At 32.1% G+C, this 22,801-nt stretch overlaps 2 protein-coding genes across 3 annotated transcripts; both read right to left on the minus strand.

The window, feature by feature from the left end:
- Positions 1–431: 431 nt before the first annotated feature.
- Positions 432–15,247, minus strand: LOC134241637 (uncharacterized). 2 transcript variants are annotated; one of them, XM_062723671.1, is made up of 6 exons: positions 14,927–15,247; positions 13,409–13,573; positions 13,066–13,185; positions 12,613–12,745; positions 3,493–3,701; positions 432–1,935 (listed from the first exon to the last, which is right to left on the minus strand). In XM_062723671.1, the coding sequence occupies exons 1-6, from the start codon at positions 15,035–15,037 to the stop codon at positions 1,675–1,677; spliced, it is 999 nt and encodes a 332-aa protein (XP_062579655.1). In that variant the 5' UTR covers positions 15,038–15,247; the 3' UTR covers positions 432–1,674. The 2 variants fall into 2 exon arrangements, with proteins under 2 accessions (XP_062579655.1, XP_062579656.1); XM_062723672.1 differs by lacking the exon at positions 14,927–15,247 and adding an exon at positions 14,016–14,207.
- A 2,406-nt stretch (positions 15,248–17,653) lies between these two features.
- Positions 17,654–22,319, minus strand: LOC134241648 (uncharacterized). Its single transcript, XM_062723682.1, has 6 exons — positions 22,193–22,319; positions 20,336–20,500; positions 20,028–20,147; positions 18,832–18,964; positions 18,333–18,541; positions 17,654–18,159 (listed from the first exon to the last, which is right to left on the minus strand). Exons 1-6 carry the CDS (start codon positions 22,304–22,306, stop codon positions 17,899–17,901), a joined length of 1,002 nt encoding a protein of 333 aa, XP_062579666.1. The 5' UTR covers positions 22,307–22,319; the 3' UTR covers positions 17,654–17,898.
- Positions 22,320–22,801: the final 482 nt, after the last annotated feature.

Below are 22,801 nucleotides of genomic sequence, written 5' to 3' on the forward strand. Positions count from 1 at the left end.
TATGTTAGCTTACCCCAGTAATATACCAATATCAACTGCATTATAGTATATGTTGTTTCGTCTCCCAACTTATCTGATATGCAAGATCATGCTCTGAGTTACATTATTTTTAAGGTTAAATTTTGATTCTAAGTGATCAATACACAGGTTTCTGGTGAGTGACCAGGAGATGCTTATATGTACACCACCTAGGTACATGTGTACCTAGGTATTTGATCTCAAATATGGAATTCCTTAGCACCGTGTTTCATGCCCATTTACATTTACATATAGTTTTTACATTGTGGGATTATTATTTTAGATCGGCTACTTTTATCAAACAGTATATTTATTCATTTTTATATTATAATATCATTTTTTCAAATAGTACATCGTATTAAAAAACCAACTTATTTTACATGAAGGAAGAGAAAAAAAGACAATGAAAAAAATGAATGAAAAGCTTTTATTCAAAATTAATGAATTCAGCTTTAGATTGTCAACAACAGATAAATGTTACATAGAAATGGTTAAACAGGTTACTATAAATATACTAAAGAAAGACAATTGTACATTTAAATGAAGTGTGTCTAAATCTTCATAAAAACAATCTTGACATTTTACAAAACAGTCCAAATGAAAACATGTATATGAAAATATTTAAACAGAAAATGAGGCATTAACCACAGTGTATATTAATTTCAGTGTATAAAGATTTTTCTAAAACCATTTAGAAATGTTAGACCGTTGCTATGGAAATTGGAATTTTATGTGCATTTTAAAAAAGAAGGGAATTTACATTCTAGCTAATAGGTAATAAATTAAGTATTAAAGCTTTGAAACATTTAATGTATTTTCGTTGATTTTTTGAATACCATACCTATGTATAAGACACTAGTATTTTTATCTCCCATCTTCACTTTATATTTTAGCAATGTGAAATTAAACCTTTAAAATATACAAACAGAAAGAACATTACAAAGGCAATACTTCCTGGTGGTATACATTCAAAATTTTGAGCAGAAACAAAAAAAAAGAATTGTCATTCGAGTTATCACAGCATTCTCACAGCAGCTAAAGGTATGTATAGTGACTGTAAGTTATGGCACTAAAATCTGAAAATACATCTTCATAGTGAAAATAGGGGTGTAAAACAGAGTATATAAAGATAACTTCGCTATATGTATTTTAATAATAAGTTATTTTTATAAATAACAAAGAAGCAAATGTAATAAGTACATGCACATGTATTGTTAACTTTAAATTGAAGCTGCATACATAATTAATGAGGTGTTTGATTTGAAAATATGATAATCTCTTGAATATTCATATCAATCTTAAAGACGAAGATGTAATCGATGTACGAGTATTATAATGTGTGAAATTTAACAAAGTTAAACGATGGCATATTTGTGACTTCAATCACTAAGCGTCGAGAAAAAGTAAATTTTGGCACAAAGAAAAAAAATTAAAAACTTCATTAAATCATAAGCTTACTCCAATTTTTATTGGTCAAATATAGCATCTAAGTAAATTCAATGTGTCATATTTATTCACTTTTTTGTAAGTATTTCATTTCTATTTCAGTTTTTTAGAGTTTGAGGTATTACGGCATGCTCAAAAATACATTGTATATTTAACAAAAGGAGTATAAATATTTAACGAAGTTATACCATTTATGTTACTAATATAATGCTATAAATTCCCCACAATCCTTTGCTGGAAGTCAACAGTAAGATGCGCCTTGTCCATTCCACGAAGCGTTTTGAGGTAGTCAAAGCTGCTCTTATATTGCTGTTGAGTGAACCCTAGGGATGTGAAGACCCCCTTCAGTCCGTCAGCGCGAGCTGTTTCCAGGGTGGCCGTATAATTAGCTTGTGACGTCACTGTTATGAGATTGGCATAGGCTGTTCCATTCTCTCGAATTTCCGCAGCCTCGTTCTTGATTACCTGTACCTTTTTTTAAAAAAAAGAAATATAATTCATTATATGAAACGTAACGCAAGTACCCAAAAATAAAAGTGTATTCAAAAATAAGGTAGATAAATCTCTTTATTATCTATATTTTGTCTTGTACTATTTCATTTTTCAGACTTGACAGAAATTCCCCCAAAAATATAGCCTGAGGAACAGTAAGCTTCCGTGGGCTATTACTTTAGAATGATATGTATCAGATGAAGACGGCTCTTAAGGTAGGATTCTTCTCATATCTCTTGTATTTAAAAATTAATGAAATTTTCACAGAATCAAGAAGACAATATCGTTAAGTGATGGTATCAGGGAAATTAAAATTTGACCGTTTTATATTAGAGAAAAGATCAGGTCAAAAGATTGAATGTTTTTCTTATTGCATTAAAAGACACTACCATAAAGGGCCTGTAAGATGTTATTACCAAATTGACATAAATAATTCAAATTTACTGAAATGGATATTGACTAATCCGAATTTTCACTACTTTTCTTAAATTTTTTGTCTTCTAAATCTGTTACACCTAAATATATAAGAAATATAAGCAAATGTACTTTGAATATTTCATCTAGTCAGAAACCATGCACAGAAGAATCCTACCTTAAATAAACCCAATAACAGTTCATTGGCAAAGCAAAAGAAAGTGAAACAAACACACACACACCCTCACACACACACACACTAAAAAGAGGAGGAAAGAATAAAATTATATATCACACACACACACACACACACACTAAAAAGTTTACAGTTAACGATTCGTTAAGAGGAAAGAATAAAATTATATTAACAACCATCTAAAAAATGATCTTTTTTTAATTTGAAATGAAAATGAGTTTCATTTTTTATGTACCACTTCCCATACTATCTGATTAAAAATTCAAATTGCTAACCTTAGAATTTTAATTCTCAGAGGTAGTTTGAATATTCTTTTATATATACAGAGGCTCAGAAATCAGTCTAGGATATTAATTTTTACAACAGTGGTTCTTAAAGAAAATAGTAAACCAATTGTACAAACAAGACGACAACTAACTACATGTAGCTATTTGTGATCATTTGTATCAGTGCTGCCAATATCTGTAAAACTTATAATTGACTTTAACACTTAAAGAAAACAACTGATGTTTGGTATTTAAATTTTGAATTCTGAATAGAGTTCTTTTGAGAAATTTAAAAACCATGTAAGTTATTTAACTGAATAAATTAGTCACCCATTGGCCCAATAAAATACCTTTGACACTTGATTTTTCTACATTTAACTTCGAGGCTAGACTCACTAAATACATAGAGGATATTCAATGTTTTGTATTTGAATATGGAATTTATTTCACGAGTGGGACAGGATTTTTGATATTTTCATGCAATCTCTCACCAGTTTCCCTGCACTTCTGATATTAGTCACACTGTGACAGGATATCATTTTTATTCAATGAATAAATTATTTCACTGGTAAAAATGTAATAAAATGCGTTATTTTATATATACAAAAAATATTTTTTTTTATCATTTTCTTCAAATGAAGAATTACTATAAAAATATACCATCGCCGTAGTATTCTTCCTGACAACTTGTGCGTCCTGAAGAAGTTTTTCTCTATCGGCTTCCTCCTGTAACGTTAAAGCCTTCATGTACTGGCTCTGAACGTCACTCGGGATAGTTATCGTTCCTAACTGGAAGTACTTGACGTCTACGTAAATTCCTTTGTCAGCGGAAGTGCATGTTGATGTCGGTTTACATCCAGCAGGACAAGCTGAAAGGGGATAAAATGTCTTAAAGATGCCTAAGAAAAATGGAGAGTATAGGCTTAGATTCTGTTGAGGGTTTTCGCTGAGTCTACACTCTGCACTTCCGGAGGATGCTTCCATATTAATATGACATAATGGCTTTACTACGGAGGATTTTTCAATTTCAAATGTATATTATACAGTGTATATTTCCCTCTATAAAAGTTTTAATCCCATTGTGGCCCTATCCAACAATTTGGGGTCAGGACTTGAACAAAATTTAATTTACATTATTTAATGAAAGTTTCACATAAGTTTCAACTCTATTGATCCCATGGTTCTTAAGAAAAAATATTTTTGAAAGATGTCACCAAAGTATATCTCCACTTTAAAAAAGAGGACGTGTCCCTTGTCGCATAATATACGTTCCGGGTAACTTGGCGTTCCGGCCGGAACGCTAAATACCTATAATATTGGTTCCGGGCCATAATAAACGTTCCGGCCCGCGTAAGATTGGTTCCGGCCGTAAAAAACGTTCCGGGCAACCAAGCACCCTATTAAACTCTCTATTTATATTTAATATTGGCTGTTAATTTTAATTTTCTTCTTTCTTTTATACTTTCGTATATGATACAGCAGGATTTAATCGTAAGACATACATATGTGTTTACATTTCAAGTCAGAATATGCGGTCTTTTTACCAGAGACATTATATATTTATTGATGTCTCTGATTTAAATATTATATTAATCCATGAAATTCCAGTTGATTATTTTGATTCTTTGTAAACAAAAGAAGGTGTGAAACTTGTTTACATTGATATACCCCCCATCGTGCTGTTTTACGATAGACTTGGCTTCTATCGATACGAATAATTGCTCAGTCTTGCGAATCGCCGTAAGCACACATGACCACCCTGATCAGATGATAATGGTGATAGATTAATTATATTTACCATAAAATACTTTAATTATTAGGTATAATATTTTAATTTCCTTACAATTTTTTAAACACCCATACATGTAGTTGCGTTTTTTTAAACCAAATATAAAATAAATTAAAATACAAGAACATAATGGGAAACGAGTGCATGCCGGATCTAAAAAGGGAATTTATAATTTAAGCATTTAATACGAAGGAAAAGTGTTTCCCGTTTGTTGATTATTTTTCTTCGTCAGGTGAAGTTTTTTTTTTTTTTTTAAATTTTAATGTTATATGTCAACAAAACATGCACATGATCAACTTGGAAATGTTTCAATGACACGGCTAAAAACGTTTGAATAAAATTCAACTCATTTTTATTTATGCACGTAAGTACAAGTACATTTGTATTCATTAGTAAAAATAACACTGAAGAAGAAATGTATTACAGACACAGATCTGTATTTTACTATTTATATGAATAGCATTGTGAAGTCTGCTCACTCACCCCCCACCCCCAACCCTTCCCCTGCAGTGAACAGTAGACAAAAAACTTGATTTGCTTGGTATAAAATTTTCTATATTTTAATTAACAATTTGTTGAATGTGTTCAACAAACAAAGGAGTCTTAGTGGGGAAGGCAACCGCGAACGTTTGTTCTATCGCCTACCTGATTTTTCAAAAGACATCTTTGAATGACTTTTCCTATAGATATAATAGATTTTTTTTTTACGAACTTTCAAAAACTATAATTATTTGGAAAAAAAGAAAAGGTTTCTCTTTAATTCTGATAAAACGTGTATTTCCGCTCTAGAACTCGATGGGAATGTAAAATCTTAATTTAAAATGAAAACCTGCAGGCATGCTTATGAAGCTATCTTAGGACTAAGACATCTCTTAAGACGAACTTACGACATATCTTAGTCTTAAGTGAGGCCATCGAAGCTATCCTATCTTAGGAGACCTCCTAATCTTAGTCCTAACTTTAAGATGACTGCGGACATGTCATATCTTAGGTGATTTTAAGAAACGCTGGTGTCAGGAAAACAATTAAGAATGTTTTTTGTGTAAATAAATCAACTATTTACTGTAAATTAATGATTTCTTTAATGAACTAAATCCATTTATGAACATCATACCGTGTGAATATATGTATATACCTGTACAAATAAAATGGAGAGAAAATAAAGCTCATTGAATGTTTATGCATTTAAAGATTAGAAAAAGATTTATTCAAGCCCTTTCAGATAAAAATAAGAATTATTTTTTTTATTGTGGGATAAATCTTATTATATTTTCATAAAATTAAATCATTGAATTTTTTTAAAGGATGAAAATCCTATTAAAAATTTATGGCCAAAGTTTTTTTTAAAAAAGAAAATTAAAACATAAACACATGAAAAACACATATTCAAAAAACTAAATGAGGAAGTACGTAAATCTTTAATTCAAAACAAAACCTCAAAGTTGGAGATCCAGATAAAACTTTACAAAAGCAATATTAAAATAGAATAAAGAAAAACCTTATATACAGATCTTTTGAAATGTTGTACAAATGTAAAGTTTATTGTTAAAAGATTAAAACTGTAGGTCAAAGGGTAAAAGTTTTTACTTCTAAATCAAAAACATTATTAAGTTTTCAAAAGTTAAATCAAAAAATATACAATTTATGATTTGTTCACAAGGTTGTTAAAAAAAAACGGAGGAATACATTGTGAAATTAATGATTTCTTTAATACTTTTTAAATCCAATGACCAAGGTTCATTTGTAAAAATAAAACCAAGGGCTATAAAATAAAAGGATTACATATTGAAGAGAACAGTTCAAAAGATCACAGGTTTTTTTTTTTAAACCGACAAATCTGCTAAAGCATTTAAAACAATACAAACATTTTTAAGCCTTCCATTCAAATGTAAATAATAAAAACAACTGTAAACAGAACAGTTTTAATTAGGTCAAGTTATTGCAAAAAGAGAAACAACACATATTCAAAAAATTAAAAAAGAGAGAGAGAGAGAGAGAGAGAGAGAGAGAGAGAGAGAGAGAGAGAGAGAGAGTTTGTTGATCAACTTGGACAAAGAACAAGAAAAGATGTTACATGTATGCCTTATATCTTTTCTAAAATACTTATCCAATAATACAAACAACTATGGAAAGAAAAGTTACTTGTATATTGTCATGTAGCTCCGTTTTTCTGTTTCTGCTAAATGTAAACTAGATTGTACACAAATAACTCTATTACATTAATCTCTTCTTTTTTTTTTACACAAAACTTGGATAAAAATGGACTAATCTGCTAAAGATATATGTATGCAATAGAAATCGATTAAAATGAATTTAAAAAAAATACTTAAACATGTCAGTCTTAAATTAAAACATGCTTCTAAAAAAAGGAATAGGGATACACCCAATAAAGAAGTACTAACTCAGAAATGTTCTTAATAAATAAGGAAAATAAAAACTTTAATCGTCTCCAAACCTGATTTTTTTGGGGGGGGGGGGGGGGTCACATATATGATTATACAAAACATGTATTCGAATATGGTTTTAGATGCTAGATTTGCTTGCATACTCGCTAGTAGCTACACTAAGGGAAGCGAGTATGCGAGTGGATCAAAATTTAATTCGATTGTTTTAACTAAATTCTTTAAGTGACTAAGGGGGAGCTAACACCCCCGCCCCTTCTACATCTACACGTGATGGTAACTTGAAATAGGAAGTTCAGTAATTGCAACCCGGAACGTTTATTATGAGCATAATTTTTGGTTCCGGACTAACTTAGCTTCGTAACAAAATGGAAAAGAAACAACTAAGTAGCAAAAATATATGAAATATCTTTCAGTAATTACACCCCAGAACGTTAATCATGACCATGAATCTTGGTTCTGGGCTAACTTGGCTTTGTCAAAAACTGGGGAAAAACAACTAAGTAGCAAAAATATATGAAATATATTTCAGTAATTGCAACCCGGAACGTTTATTATGACCATAATTTTTGGTTCCGGGCTAACTTAGCTTCGTCAAAAACTGGAAAATGAAACAACTAAGTAGCTAAATATATATGAAATATCTTTCAGTAATTGCAACCCGGAACGTTTATTATGACCATAATTTTTGGTTCCGGGCTAACTTAGCTTCGTCAAAAACTGGAAAAGAAACAACTAAGTAGCTAAAATATATGAAATATCTTTCAGTAATTGCAACCCGGAACGTTTATTATGACCATAATTTTTGGTTCCGGGCTAACTTGGCTTCGTCAAAAACTGGAAAACAAACAACTAAGTAGCTAAAATATATGAAATATCTTTCAGTAATTGCAACCCGGAACGTTTATTATGACCATAATTTTTGGTTCCGGGCTAACTTGGCTTCGTCAAAAACTGGAAAACAAACAACTTAGTAGCTAAAATATATGAAATATCTTTCAGTAATTGCAACCCGGAACGTTTATTATGAGCATAATTTTTGGTTCCGGGCTAACTTGGCTTCGTCAAAAACTGGAAAAGAAACAACTAAGTAGCTAAAATATATGAAATATCTTTCAGTAATTGCAACCCGGAACGTTTATTATGACCATAATTTTTGGTTCCGGGCTAACTTGGCTTCGTCAAAAACTGGAAAACAAACAACTAAGTAGCTAAAATATATGAAATATCTTTCAGTAATTGCAACCCGGAACGTTTATTATGACCATAATTTTTGGTTCCGGGCTAACTTGGCTTCGTCAAAAACTGGAAAACAAACAACTTAGTAGCTAAAATATATGAAATATCTTTCAGTAAATGCAACCCGGAACGTTTATTATGAGCATAATTTTTGGTTCCGGGCTAACTTAGCTTCGTAACAAAATGGAAAAGAAACAACTAAGTAGCTAAAATATATGAAATATCTTTCAGTAATTGCAACCCGGAACGTTTATTATGACCATAATTTTTGGTTCCGGGCTAACTTATTTTCGTCATTTAGTGGAAAAGAAACATCAAAGTAGCAAAAATAGTTGAAAATGCACTCAGTAATGCTAACCCGGAACGTTAAATATGATCATATAATTTTGGTTCCGTGCTAACTTATCTTCGTCATAAAAAGGAAAGAGAACTTCAAAATAGCAAAATAGTTGAAATTGCGCCCAGTAATGATTATCCGGAACGTTAAATATGATCATAATTTTGGCTCCGGGCTAACATATCTTCGTCATAATGTGGAAAAGGAACTTCAAAGTAGCAAAAATAGTTGAAAATGCGCCCAGTGATGCTAACCCGGAACGTTAAATATGATCATAATTTTGGTTCCGGGCTAACTTATTTTCGTCATTAATTGGAATAGAAACATCAAAGTAGCAAAAAAATAGTTGAAAATGCACACAGTAATGCTAACCCGGAACGTTAAATATGATCATAATTTTGGTTCCGGGCTAACTTATTTTCGACACAAAGTGGAAAAAGAACTTCAAAATAGCAAAAGATTTTTAAAATAACTCTCAGTAATAGTCACCCAGAAATATGACCATAATTTGGGTTCCAGTCTGAGTTATCATAGTCAAAGATTGGAAAAGACAGACAGACAGCCCGAAATACAGGTATACAGACAAAAAACCTTTGAGCTATAGGAAAGAAATTTTAAAAAACCTCCTATGGCCTAAAGAAAGCCTTAAAGATTTTGAGGTCAAAGGTCAAGGTAATGAATTCATAAATTATTTTTAACATTTTCGTTTCCACGCGATATCTATGGAGAGTAGCCTTTGAGCGGAATTTTATACCACAACCCCCTATGTCCTAATTATGAGGAAGGCCTCTAAACTATTGGGTTTGAGGTCAAAATTTCAAAGGTCAACATCGTTAATTCATATACATGTATTTGTATATTCTTTCTGGGTGTAAAACTTTCATTTCTGGCCATGGACGATATCTCAAGAAGCGTTTACGATTTTGCAATGAAATGTCATACCATAACTCCCTAACACACACCCGTCTTAACCCCCCCCCCCCCCTTCGGTTCGTGCATGCTCTTCTTTTCCGTAATGCGGGGGACATAGATTCTCTGAATTAGCTTGTTTTATAAATCATGTTTGCATGACCTTGGGTATTATTGAGAACATTTTAAAACATTCTTTCTTTACACTTGTATTTCCATGTTAGCTTCTGTTTTCCCAAAAATCACTCCCCTTAGACACTTGTTTCCGCTATCCCAGTTGGTTCTACGGATCCATTTTGTTCTGCATGTATAATATTTTAATTAAAAAATATAATTTTATTCCCTATAAATTGTGGTCCCGTCTTACCTTCAATTGCCACGATTTGTGCAGACAAGCATCTACAATATCAGCTGCAGATCTGTAGCTCTCCGAAAAAAAATATATTGATAGACCGGAGAGCTACAGTGCCACCCATTGAAAAAACTGTATATTTATTGCGCACAAAAAAGTGCGCTCGGTTCTCGATTTATCTCTCCATGTTTTTAAAACAATAATCTCAAAATATTACTAACCGTGTGTTCCTAACATATTCTTTCGCTGTTTCCACAACCAAACATTCCCCATAGTTGTTGTTAATAGTCCTCCTGACCCTGATATTGTAATCATCGAACATTTCACTTATTTATACTTCCATTTTGGTTTCAAAGATAATTCGGTCCAATATGCTTCGTTCGGATGTCAACTACGAGAGTACTTGATAGAAGATAAAGAAAAAGAAATTTTTTGAAATCTTTCCTTATTTTCAATTGAAGTAAGAATTTGGAAGAATTAATCAAGAACCGAGCGCACCTTTTTGTGCGCAATAAATATACAGTTTTTTCAATGAGTGGCACTGTAGCTCTCCGGTCTATCAATATATTTTTTCGGAGAGCTACAGATCTATTTTTTTCGGAGAGCTACAGATCTGCAGCTACTACAATATGCCATGATCCTGCTACGTAATTTTACAACAGTGATGCTCCAAAAAAATAAAAAAGAACTCTATTCCATGTTTTGCAAATTAATAATAAAAAATTAAACAAAACTTTTACATTTTTGCAACTGTTATAATTGAAACTCCCCCATAACAAAATGTTGGAATATTGATAAACAACTTTTCATTTTGTGGGGCTGTTGAAATATAATCTCCATTTTCTTTTAAATTGGAGAAGGGGTGAGATTTTTAAAACACGTAGCGCAGCTACATGAACATTATTGCAGTTTACCTTTAACCTACATGTACCTGTGTAAATGTACATTTTTTTTAACCTTCATGTATTTATTTAATATTTTTTCTCCGAAGCAGTTGAGATTATTTCAATATAATGACATTGGCGTCAGACGCAAATTGAAAGGAGGGGGGGGGGCTTAAGTGAAAGAAAAAAATCAAACCTACAAAAAAAATTCTTGAAACTTGACAAGCAAAAAAGGAAAATGTGTCAATTGTCTAAACACGAAAATTCTATTTCGTGGGGGTTGGGGTTGGGGTTGGGGGGGGGGGGTATGATAGAACTTCTTCCAGTGCCAGTATTTTTTCCAAACACTACCATTTACCCTTTTTTAAACTCACTACAACGTGTCGGTTGAAAAAGTGTGTGTGTGTGTGTGGGGGGGGGGGGGGGGGGGTAAACCAACGCCCCAATGTACGATGTCTATATTATGCCTATTTTTGCAAAAAAAAGTGGGGGCTAAGCCTCCCTACTCCCACCCCCTCCGGTTCCGACGCCTATGAATGGCATGTATAAAACGATCATATTTTTACCAACTTCATCGTGTTTTATGTATTCAAACACCCATGCAGAAATAATTATTTTTACCACATATCTTAAGCGGTTGGTGGTTAGGACATTCCTCGAGGTAACACTAATGTGCATTTTAATTCCTTTAAAACAAACAAATAGCAAAAAAAAAAAAAAAAAAAAAAAAATACGAAAGAAAAGAAAAAAAAAAAAAATAATTTTTTTTTTTGATCGTATTAAATAAAAAGCCGAGCCAGTCAACATATATTGTCTTTACTTTTCATATCTCAATTACTATTTTTTTTCTTCCGACGATTAAAAAAATTATCATTTTCATTAACTACACGTGCTTGGCTTTTTGGTATTAAAGGGAATAAACCATACTCGTATTCTTATGTTTTCATGTTTATTTCATTACAGAATAAATCACATCATCATGAAATACATGTACTGTACCTACATGTAGTATGAAGATTAATTTAGAAGAAAATAAACCATATACGTAACATTCTTCAACAGTGAATCATATACATATTTCAAATGGAATATAAACCATATATCATGCCATTTCATCAATAATATCTAATTATGAAAAAAAATCTTTAATTATGAGGAATGGAAGCCGTGTTTGAGCCTCGACTTGTCAACACGTGTAATATCATTTAAACAGAGAATTTAATTCCGTAAATATATAATTATCAATATTTGTTCTTTACTTTTATCGAATTCTGAAATAAAAAATTTATCAATTAATTAATTCTTTGACATTGTGTTTCTTTAAATGTTAGTCTTTCGTAAACCCGGTCTTAAATTGTTTATCTCCTAACCATGCTCTTAACCTGTCTTTACGGGTTTGCGTGCATTGAAGCGAGAGATTCACACCTGGCATGCACTAAATAAACAAAAGGAATTGAGTTGTAGATAACCGATTTGTATACATAAGATAAACAAAGCCTTATAATGCGACCAAAGTCATATGTATCAGAAAGAGTATCATCAGGCTATTTATTCATCTATTTTTTAAAATTGCTAAGTACAAAACATTGCGCGTCGCACGAAAATAGAATGTCGCTGCGTGATGCTAAAACCTCAAGAAAACCCCCCACTAATTCCATGACTCAATGTGGAATGAAATCTGGACAGATACCGCGATTCGAAGATTGAACTCATGGCCGGAACCTATATTACAGTAAAATCCGGAACCAATATTATGATTTTAAGGTTCCGGCCGGAACGTGAAATACCATTATTTCTTAAAAGAATAGGGATGGATACTATATATACGAACACATAGTACCTTATAGAAGACCTGTCGACGTACTTACCGTATTTGTAGGAGGAACAGTCCGACCTACAGCAGGTGCCTCCCAGTCTGTCACGTACCGCTTTATACACCGCCTCCTCCATTACCTTACGGTTTGTGATCAATTCTCTAGTATTATACCCTGTAGTTGCGCCCTAAACAAAGAAATATTAAGAATAATCTATTTTTTTAAGATAACTACATGTACCTGCATAGTATTGAAGTGCAGTAGATACAAGGATTTTAAGTTTGAAATATTGACCTAGAAAATCTCGGCTTTGAATTACATAAACCACTTGCGAAAAAATGTGGAGGGGTGATGAGCGTTACATCGTAACACAACATAATTCAATCTTGTTAGACAAATATATCACGTTTTCTTATTATTCATGATCAGGGATGTCCTTTAGTCCTTACACAGATAATTAAACATTTCTCAAACACTTTTCAAATACAAATGGCCTGAGTATGTCACCTTGACGGCGTCCAGAGCGCTGTTTTTAACGATGTCCCGATAGTCTGTGTCATAGGCGTCGTGCAGGAGGACGAGCTCATCTGCACGGAGGAAGTACTGTAAATTTGCCGTCATTTTCACCTGTAAGGTACCGATAAAAACATTATCTTAAAAACAGTTCTTTTTACCCCCGAGTTTGATAAGATTTTCTACATTCACCAAATAAATAGTTTTCCTTCCTCTAACTTATTGAAAGTTTCAATATTGTCTTAAATTGTTGAATTGTTCAATCCAATTCTCAATGTCATCTTTTTCCTACGAATAAAACAAGTGATTTAATACTTTGACGGATTTTTTTCTTTACCTCTAACTTATCAGCAGTGAAAATTGCAATGTCTTTTAAGGTGACGAAATGTGCATCTGAACTGAAAACCTTGAATTCTACATCTGGGCCAACGAAGTATTTTCCGTTGGTGTATACTTCCGATTTATCCACGGTTCCAGATGATTTCTGTCTTTCAAATCCCATCTATAATGAAAAAAAAAACATTACTATGTGAAACTGCCCGAAGAATAATTTCAAAACTATTCAAAATCATTGATTGTCTGTTAGATATTCCCATCATGTCTCGTGAAACATATGGAGATAACGAACAGAATTCAAGATCAAAAGTCCATAAAACAATTCATAATAAGAGCAGAGCAAATACGGACCTCCAAAACATCAGAGGTGGGATCAGGTGCCACGGAGGAGCGAGCGTCCCCTGCCGATCGGCCACAAACCCCTGCCACTACCGGGAAACAACGGGAAAACCCGCCGCCAATCCAGCTAACACACAATGGACCAACCACCAGCACAAAAAAACGCCAGTCTGACAGGCCACCGTATCGACCACAGAACCCACAAAACGATGACCTCAGACGAGACCGCTGACACTCCCGCCCCAACAACCCATTTGTCAACAATTTACCTCGTTTAAGAAACTGTTCATACGTAGAGCATGCCCCCGCGTATCGAATCAACTGAAATATATATTCTCCGTATGCAGGTGACGAAGGCACACTGCCGCACAAGCAAGGGAAGCCGACGACAGAAAAGCCAAAGTCGCTCGTCTATCAAAGAGCTTGGTTGTTAGATTACCATCAACGCCCTTTTCAAGCAAAGCATCCAAATTTGAAACAGATGTGTCTAGAGTACATGATTTATTTCGAAGTGTCCTTCTTGATATACTTTATTATATCAAATAAAATATACTGTCTTGTATATTTTATTTGATAAAATAAAGTATACCAGGAAAGACAAAAGAGTAACAAGGACACTGCAAAGCAAAGCATCCCCTCGCAAAAATACATGTATCTTTAAATCAAAATAGCTTTTGACATTGATCTCGATGCAAATTACGTCACTGAAACATTTCGCACCCTCACACACCCTGCCGTTACAAGGGGATGACAAGCTTCTGACTATAAAGATACTATAAACAGAGAAAAAGGATTAGAGCGGCCTTACGTAAAATCAAACATAGTATGTTACCGGCCATTGTAATGTAGGGGTTTGTCATACACGTACAACAGCGGAAAGTATACTTAAAGGAAATTGCTACAAGGCTTTATTATACAGTAAAATTACAGATATACAAATGTACATTGTATACAGATAGGTAGTTCAGAACCTAAGTGCACATCTAATTGAAATTGTTTATAACAAAAATACACGAAGTATAATTTGTATGAATCTATCATCGATTGTTCATTTAAATGAAATCAATAATCTTTTATTTTTAGATATTTAACAACGAGGTCAATCGAAGTCTGAAAACGTGTTCCCAATGTTTTGACAAGATTTGCATTGGACAGAGCTATTTGGATGCTTCTAACATACCTCATAATATTCCAATGTCGAGAAACTGATTGGTATGAGAATCAGTATAAGCAGTGCGGGTATTCCAACTGCCACCGCCACCGTGAAAAAACACTTCTTTTCCTCAGGCATTGCTGGTCAATTCATAGACTTGGGAAGACGACAATGTAGTTTACGTTTCCTTCGAGATGAACAACCTGGTACTCACGGGGTATTTCCTGTTGTTTATTTTTACGTGTTTCGTTTATTTCGAAATCCCCCAAATCCGCCGTGTTTTTAAATATCCTCTAACACACCTCGGAAATAGAGCGGGGTTGTCAAGCAAGCGGATCAATGGAAACAAGTCCGTGTCTTTAAAACCCGTTTAGTGTGTCAATTTGGTCATTGTACTTGATATTAATATAAATAATAAATTAAATATGTAGCTTTATTTTACATGTATTGCTCATACACTTAGTGATCATAGGGCTACTTACATATATATTCATCAGAACAACAGCATTAATATGGCATACAAACGCAAAGTATGGGATTACAAGCATGCAGATATAGAACTCCTAAATACACTCATATTACAAAGTGACTGGAATAGCATTATTGATGACACAGAAAACATGGAATCTGCTACAAAAAACTTCACAGAAGAGTTTAATTCTATAATTCACCAATGCATACCCGAAAAAACAATAACCATAAGACCAAACGATAAACCATGGATGGATTCTCTTTTAAAGAAAACTATTCGTGATCGCAATAGACTTAGGAAAAAAGCACAAAAAACTAAAACAGAATGATCGCAACAATTATCGTAAACTATGAAAAATCTTAATTTCTTGTATATATAGTATTGTGTTCTGGTATCAAGAGTTTACTGTCTTTGACACTACTAATTGTTACCGAAAATAATTGTTCTTTATTTTGGCAATATTATAAAAAATTTTGTATGAGGAGAAGACTATCTAAGTTGTCAGAACTTGTGTCTTATCCTTTTGGCTTTAATTGTCAATAAAATATGTTCAATTAAATGTATTAGTCTCTACTAAGCATAATTTATAAAGTACTGATTAAACAGCGACTAGGAGAAATAAACAAAACAAAAACTTGCATATTCACTGACTATATTAAATATAACTTAGATTTCATCTATCAGTCAGTCTAAGTGATATCATAAAATAAATGTGAGGTCATTTTCAATCTTAAAAACATAAAATTACTTGGGTACACTAATTGCATTGCATTTTATGTTTTTTAACATAATTACATAAATAACGTAACTTTTAGGGATGGGGTCTATTACTTTAAAAAGTAATTAATTAAATTACCTATACTTTGACTTTTTCTTCAATTAAATTACAAGCTTTCTGAGACATGTAATTTATTAAATTACAATTACTTTACAAAAGTAATTTATTACAATTACTTTACAAAAGTAATTTATTAAATTACAAATTACATTTGTTTTATTTATTTATTTATTTTTTTTTTTTTGAAATATTTTTATAATCCTTGTCAATGAATATACAGAACAGGGTCATTCACTTATATATAAGCGCAACCTCTGCACAAACAATAATAATATGCTATAGGCATTGTGTATCTTTGTGGTTTGAATTCTAACTTTTATTTACGAAACATTAAAGAACTATTCAAGATCAGTTTGATGCAGTTTCCTCCACACAAAACCTATATGTATACAAATTGCATGGGATATTGTGTTTAATTAAAGGGGGAATTTTAATAGAGTAAAATAAGACACAACTGAAACCCCTCAGATTAAATATTTCTTTTGAACTTAACTTGAATAACCTAAATTGTTATTTATGTTGAACATTTTTTCCTCATAAATAATACTTGTACAGAATATAACTTTTTCAGATACAAAGTTCATTTCTGTTTAGATGTTAAAATAATTATTATATTGAAAGTTTCATTCTCAAACTAGTGGGACATTTTTAATTGAAATAATTATCTCCATGCAATGGCTTTGTCTTCTAAATCATGGAATGAATACCTCGATCTTTAAAGGATTTGATTTGTTTTGATTGCAATTTACAGCTGTTATCTGGAGAGTATATAAATTAATGACACACACATTCCCTTTTATCTTGACACACACATTCGTTTTCTTCATTGATCAAACAACAAAGACTGAAAGATAATAAATGTTGTATTTCATAGCTCAATGACCTTAAAAAGGGTGGTGCAAAATTCAAATAAGCATAAAACTAAAAATTCAAATTTTATTTAATGATTAGAAAGAAAGTAGATCATTACTATAAAATAATTTGTCTTCTGTATGATTGAGGGTATGTTTTGCAATACAATAAAGACAGTTAAATGGGGAGGTAGTGGTGACAGTATTTCATGAATGCATGGGTATTATATAAAGTAATTGAATGTAATTGAAAAAGTAATTGAAATTACATGGTATTTTTCAGTGTAATTATTTAAATTACAATTACAAGTAATTGAAAAAATGTTCAATTACACATTACTTCCAATTACTTCCAAAAATGTAATTAATTACAGTCAATTACAATTACCCCATCTCTGGTAACTTTTACATTATTCAAAGACTAAAATACGTTATTTTCTGTTTGCCAGATATAAAATTTATACACATGGCTAGATGTACAAAAAATGCTTAAAATAGTGAATTAAATCAACACATACATTGTACATGTATACTTGTAATTAAGTTTTTGTCATTAAAGATTTCCAACAATTCTTTGTTGAAAATCTACGGTTACAAGTAATTGAAAAAATGTTCAACTACACATTACTTCCAATTAATTCAAAAAATGTAATTAATTAGTCAATTACAATACCTCATTCCTGGTACCTTTTAAATTATTCAAAGACTAAAATGCGTTATTTTCTGTTTGCCAGATATAAAATTTATACACATGGCTAGATGTACAAAAAATGCTTAAAAAAGTGAATTAAATCAACACATACATTGTACATGTATACTTGTAATTAAGTTTTTATCATTAAAGATTTCCAACAATTCTTTGTTGAAAATCTACGGTGAAATGAGCTGTAGACAGTTCTCTTAATGTTCGAAGGTAGTTGAAGCTGTTCTTGTGTTCTTGTTGAGAAAATCCTAATACGCCGAAAACATACTTCAATCCATCACTACGAGCAGCCTCTAAGATAGCAGAGTAGTTTGCCAGTGCTACGGCGTTTGTTAGTTTGGCTTCAACCTCTCCGTTCTTCCGAATTTCCATTGCAGCGTTCCTCGTTTGCTGGACCTGAATTCATGCATGTGACAAAAATTCTAATGCATTCACTCATATTACATGATTAAATTGCCAGTCAACTTCAATAGCGAAAATAATAGATCTTATCCTAGGAATTGTTTTTAGTTTTAAACTTACTAAGTATTTATTAAAAAATCAGCTAGATAATTATAGCTTTTTCTTACCATGGCTGTTGTATTTTTGCGCACAACTTTGGTCTCTTGCACAAGAAGTTCCCGCTCTGAATCCTCTTGTAACGTCAGTGCTCTCATAAAACGTTCTTGTACAACGTTAGGAATAATAACACCTCCCAGTTGAAAATATTTGACGTCTACAAAGTATCCTTTTTCTTTGACGGTGCACGTCGCTCTGGGTTTGCAATTTTGAGAGCAGGCTAAAATGTATTGTTGAATTATACTGAAAGTGCTACTCATTGTAATATATAGCAGAAAAATAAGAACTGAACTGAATTGCAAATTAAGAATGTTAACATTTTCACAGGTAATAAAAAATTGTTATCTTACTCTATGGGACACTGCTGTGCTTTTGTAAAAAAATGAATCTTTCGTTTCATAATCATTTTTTGACCAAATTACCAGTAAAGCACATTTTAACTTTATTTGAGATACTTAATATTTTACAATAAAATGAAAATAAAATCATATTTTATAGATACATGTGTACCATATTGGACAGCAGTACAGTTTGGCCTGCAACAGGTGCCCCCCAGCCGTTCTCTAACAGCCTTGTAGATCGTCTCCTCCAGCAGTTTTCTGTTGGATACCAGCTCTCTTGTTGTATACGCAGTTGTGGCCCCCTATAGTGAAAAAAGTAAGGATTTATTCAAGAGTTTTATTTCTGTTTGAATCATATATCATACTTTCTTAATTTAAATCAGTCAAAAGGTCATTGGATTTTGTAACTTTTGAAACCAAACCAAACAAAATGAAATCTAACCAAACAAAAATAACCAGTCGAGAGGACACTAAACCTTACCAAACGAGCAGAGATAATATCAACTCGATTACTTTTTTAAATAAATATTTTTAACATTTTAAAAAATGCTAGGGATAATGGAAAAAGTGTTCATTAATATAATCAGTATCTTCATGCCTACATGCAACCGATCTAGGACAACCAACCAAGAAAAACTCTTACTGTTCATTGTTTGCTGTATGTTTGCTGTATGTTTGCTTGAGAATTTTCATTCAAAATTGGAAGGCATAAGTTGGATGTCTGCAATATGAACCTGTAAGTGGCATTTATGGTCATTTAGGAATAATTTGTTTTTCCTTGACATAGCCACATGTGTTGGGGTATAGACTCATACCTCCTCCCTTTACACCCAGTGTCAAAAGATATTTTTAATTTGTTCTATTTCATAGAATATTTTTCTGGCACTTATCTCCAATAAATTCCAAATTTAAAAAGAAAATCCAAATTAACTTGGAATATTTTTAAATAGTATCACAGGTATAATAAAATCTTCATTTTATATATATTTCACCGGATATTCAAAACACTTTTCTTGGAAAAAGAAATAAGGGGACATGACCACCTCGCACGTAAGGGACCTTTGAAGACCATATTGTCCCAAAACGTACTTTGCATTTATCATTGCAGTCAACATTGGTTTTCAAGGGATAACAGTTTCACGTTGTCCTTAAAGTTAAAACAATTATATAATGTTTGTTATGATACATTTTGTCTTTACTTAAAGGTAAGTGTACCAGATTGCAATTCCATGATGTTGTCTTATACCAACTGATACAAATGCTTTAATTTTAAACCAATCAAAATATTATTTTGGAATATGGAAGGGCAAAAAACGGCTTTAAAATTCCGACTGGCAAAAAAAAAGGTTAAACTGTTTAATATACCTTCATTGCGTCAAGAGCACTGTTCTGAATTACATCCTTATAATCCATGTCAAAGGTGTCATGGAGCAAAACTAACTCATCCTTTCGGAGAAAATACTGAAAGTGAACTGTGATGTCAACCTTCAAAATAACGAAATAATATGTTAAATAAACAATTAACATAAAATCATGAATATCAAAAGTATTCAATCAAGTACCTGTTTTATACTTAAAAAAATACGGGACAACTTTATTCATAATACATATACATTTTATTGTTCAGTACATTTGAATAAATACATTTAAAGAATTTATCTATTAAACACTACCTCCAATTTATCTGCTGTAAATATTTTGGCATTTTCCAAAGTGACGTAATGAGCATCAAGAGGGAAAACCTTAAACTCCATATCTGGTCCGTATAGGTACCTGCCGGCGGTGTAAACTTCGGATTTGTCCACTCTACCTGTAGATTTTTGTCTTTTAAATCCAAACTACAACAAGTGAATAACAAAATGAAATATAAAAAAAAAATCTATTTTCATGAATGTTGACCGAACATTAATTCGTCTTATACATGTATGAGTGGTGTAAAATGACGAGGAAGCACTGGGAAGTACATAACAAAGCCTTGAAAATAAATCATTCTGAATCAAAATTGCATGTTCAAATATTGTTTGTATGTAATTATCATAAAGAAGCGGGGATAAGGCGGGCAGAATGCCTATAGCGTCAGATATTAAGAAATCACATTTGATATGTAAATTGAGTGTTTAAATTTACTTCTCATTATTGTAATTTATAAAATTATGAGAAAAAAAACTTTTTCTGAAAGAAATTGTATAAATCTCTTTAAAAATTTCATGCCGGTCTTATCAAAAAAACATTGAGCAGATGTGCCAACGCCTACCGTGACACGGGACCTACGTTTTTAAGGTCATATCCGAAAGACCCGTGACTTTCACTTCTTGTGCCGAGCGCTTGGCGAAGGAACAGTCACTACCTATAAAATACAAAGCGAACGCTCTACCATCTTGACCGGTTTTTCTGAAAGAAAATAAATCTCTTTAAAAATTTCATTTATAAAAACATTAGATGGTGTACTAACGCAGCAATACCGAAGTATCTTACTGCTTTACCTAACGCGCTAACCACTATGCTACCTGGCTCATGATGATATAAAGGGGCATTTAAATCACGTTTGTGATATGACCCTTGACTTAATAGACTTAAAGTATTTCTCGGAAAGATGCCAATGTTTTGTCATAGAATTGTACTTTTAAGGTATAGTGGGTCTTCGCTTCATTTTTTTGTAAACCAAAAAAATTATTTTATCGCAAACTTTTAGGATTATCTTTCAAAAAAAAAATGGAGCGAAGACCCACTCATATTGAAAAAGTTTGTTAAAGTATGAAAAAAATGATCGTTTTTGTTCTTTTAAGTCTGTGTATGCTTTTTCATAGGCAAATATTTTCAGTCTTTGTGAGATTTTTGTAAATTATACAGATTTTACATTAAGTATACTTTAATATTAGATGAAATATGAAATAAAATTTGGATATACTTGAGACTAAATTTTTCACTTCTTATCCGTCACGCTACAGGCATTCTGCCCGCCTTATACCCCCAACTTCTTTAGAAAACGTTCTTTCATAATTACAAGTTTTCTGTACAACGTGTAAACTACATGTACTGGAGTATCTAGATCTACATTTTCAGTCAGCATGAAGGCGAGGTTGGTGATCCAGCTGAAATTCAATGTCAAAAATTGAATCAAAGACCTGTTAAGCACTTTGGACAAAGCTATTTGTAGGATTAATACACTAAATTAAAATTCATCCCCATAAATGTTCTACATCTTTTGAAACAAACAGTAATAAAATATGTGGCATATAAAATGTATACCATTAGCTAGAGAAAATATATTTTCTACGACTTAAATCTAAAATATAAAAATTAAATGTATCTACAGATTTCAATAGTATTTGCTTATAACGGAATGTTATAGCTAATATTATAAGCATTTATTTTGAATGAATAGCTTTTCAGTTATCATGATCTGCTATATACAGGGTGTGGCATTACTGACATCGATTTTTTTCCCCTCTGCAATTCTTCCTTTATCAGAAAGAGCAACAATAACATAATGTACTATTTATTCATACCAGTTAGAATTCATAGCGTACCTCATAATATTCCACGTAACTGAAACTGTATGCCAACAAAATACCTCCAACGATTGAAAGAATACAACATCCTCCAACCGCTACCAATACCAGTGAATTCCTCTCACTGCCCATTTCAACAGATATGGAAAAAATGTCAAAAAAATATTCAAAGGTATTAAGGCAATGTCAAGGACAAGTTAATATAAAAATCAATGTTGTGAGGTATCCGTGAACAAGCCCTTAAAATAGTAGCAAATGCAGGTAGAAACGCAGCCGAGAATTTATTAATTGCATTTCCTATCACACCTCATGATTCACTTAGTGATATAAAAGTACGAATATATTATACACTCCAAACAGGTTGGGTTTTATTTGTTTTTATATATTTGATCCTAATGAAAGTCTACCTTACATATATGAGAGCAGGTAAATTAAAATACAAATATATGTCAGTTAAACACATAACATTTTACGAGTGATAATGATAATTTCTTACAGTAATATTTATTGAAAAACAGATTCTATTTCTTAAAGGAATTTTCACAAAACAAGTCATACTAGTAAATTCTGTGGTATCATGCTTTTAGTGTCATATTGGCATGTACATGGCATATTGTGCTATCTTGT

This window comes from Saccostrea cucullata, unplaced genomic scaffold, assembly GCF_032062105.1.
Source record: "Saccostrea cucullata isolate Sc308-1 unplaced genomic scaffold, CSIRO_AGI_Scuc_v1 ctg267, whole genome shotgun sequence".
Classification (NCBI taxonomy): domain Eukaryota; kingdom Metazoa; phylum Mollusca; class Bivalvia; order Ostreida; family Ostreidae; genus Saccostrea; species Saccostrea cuccullata.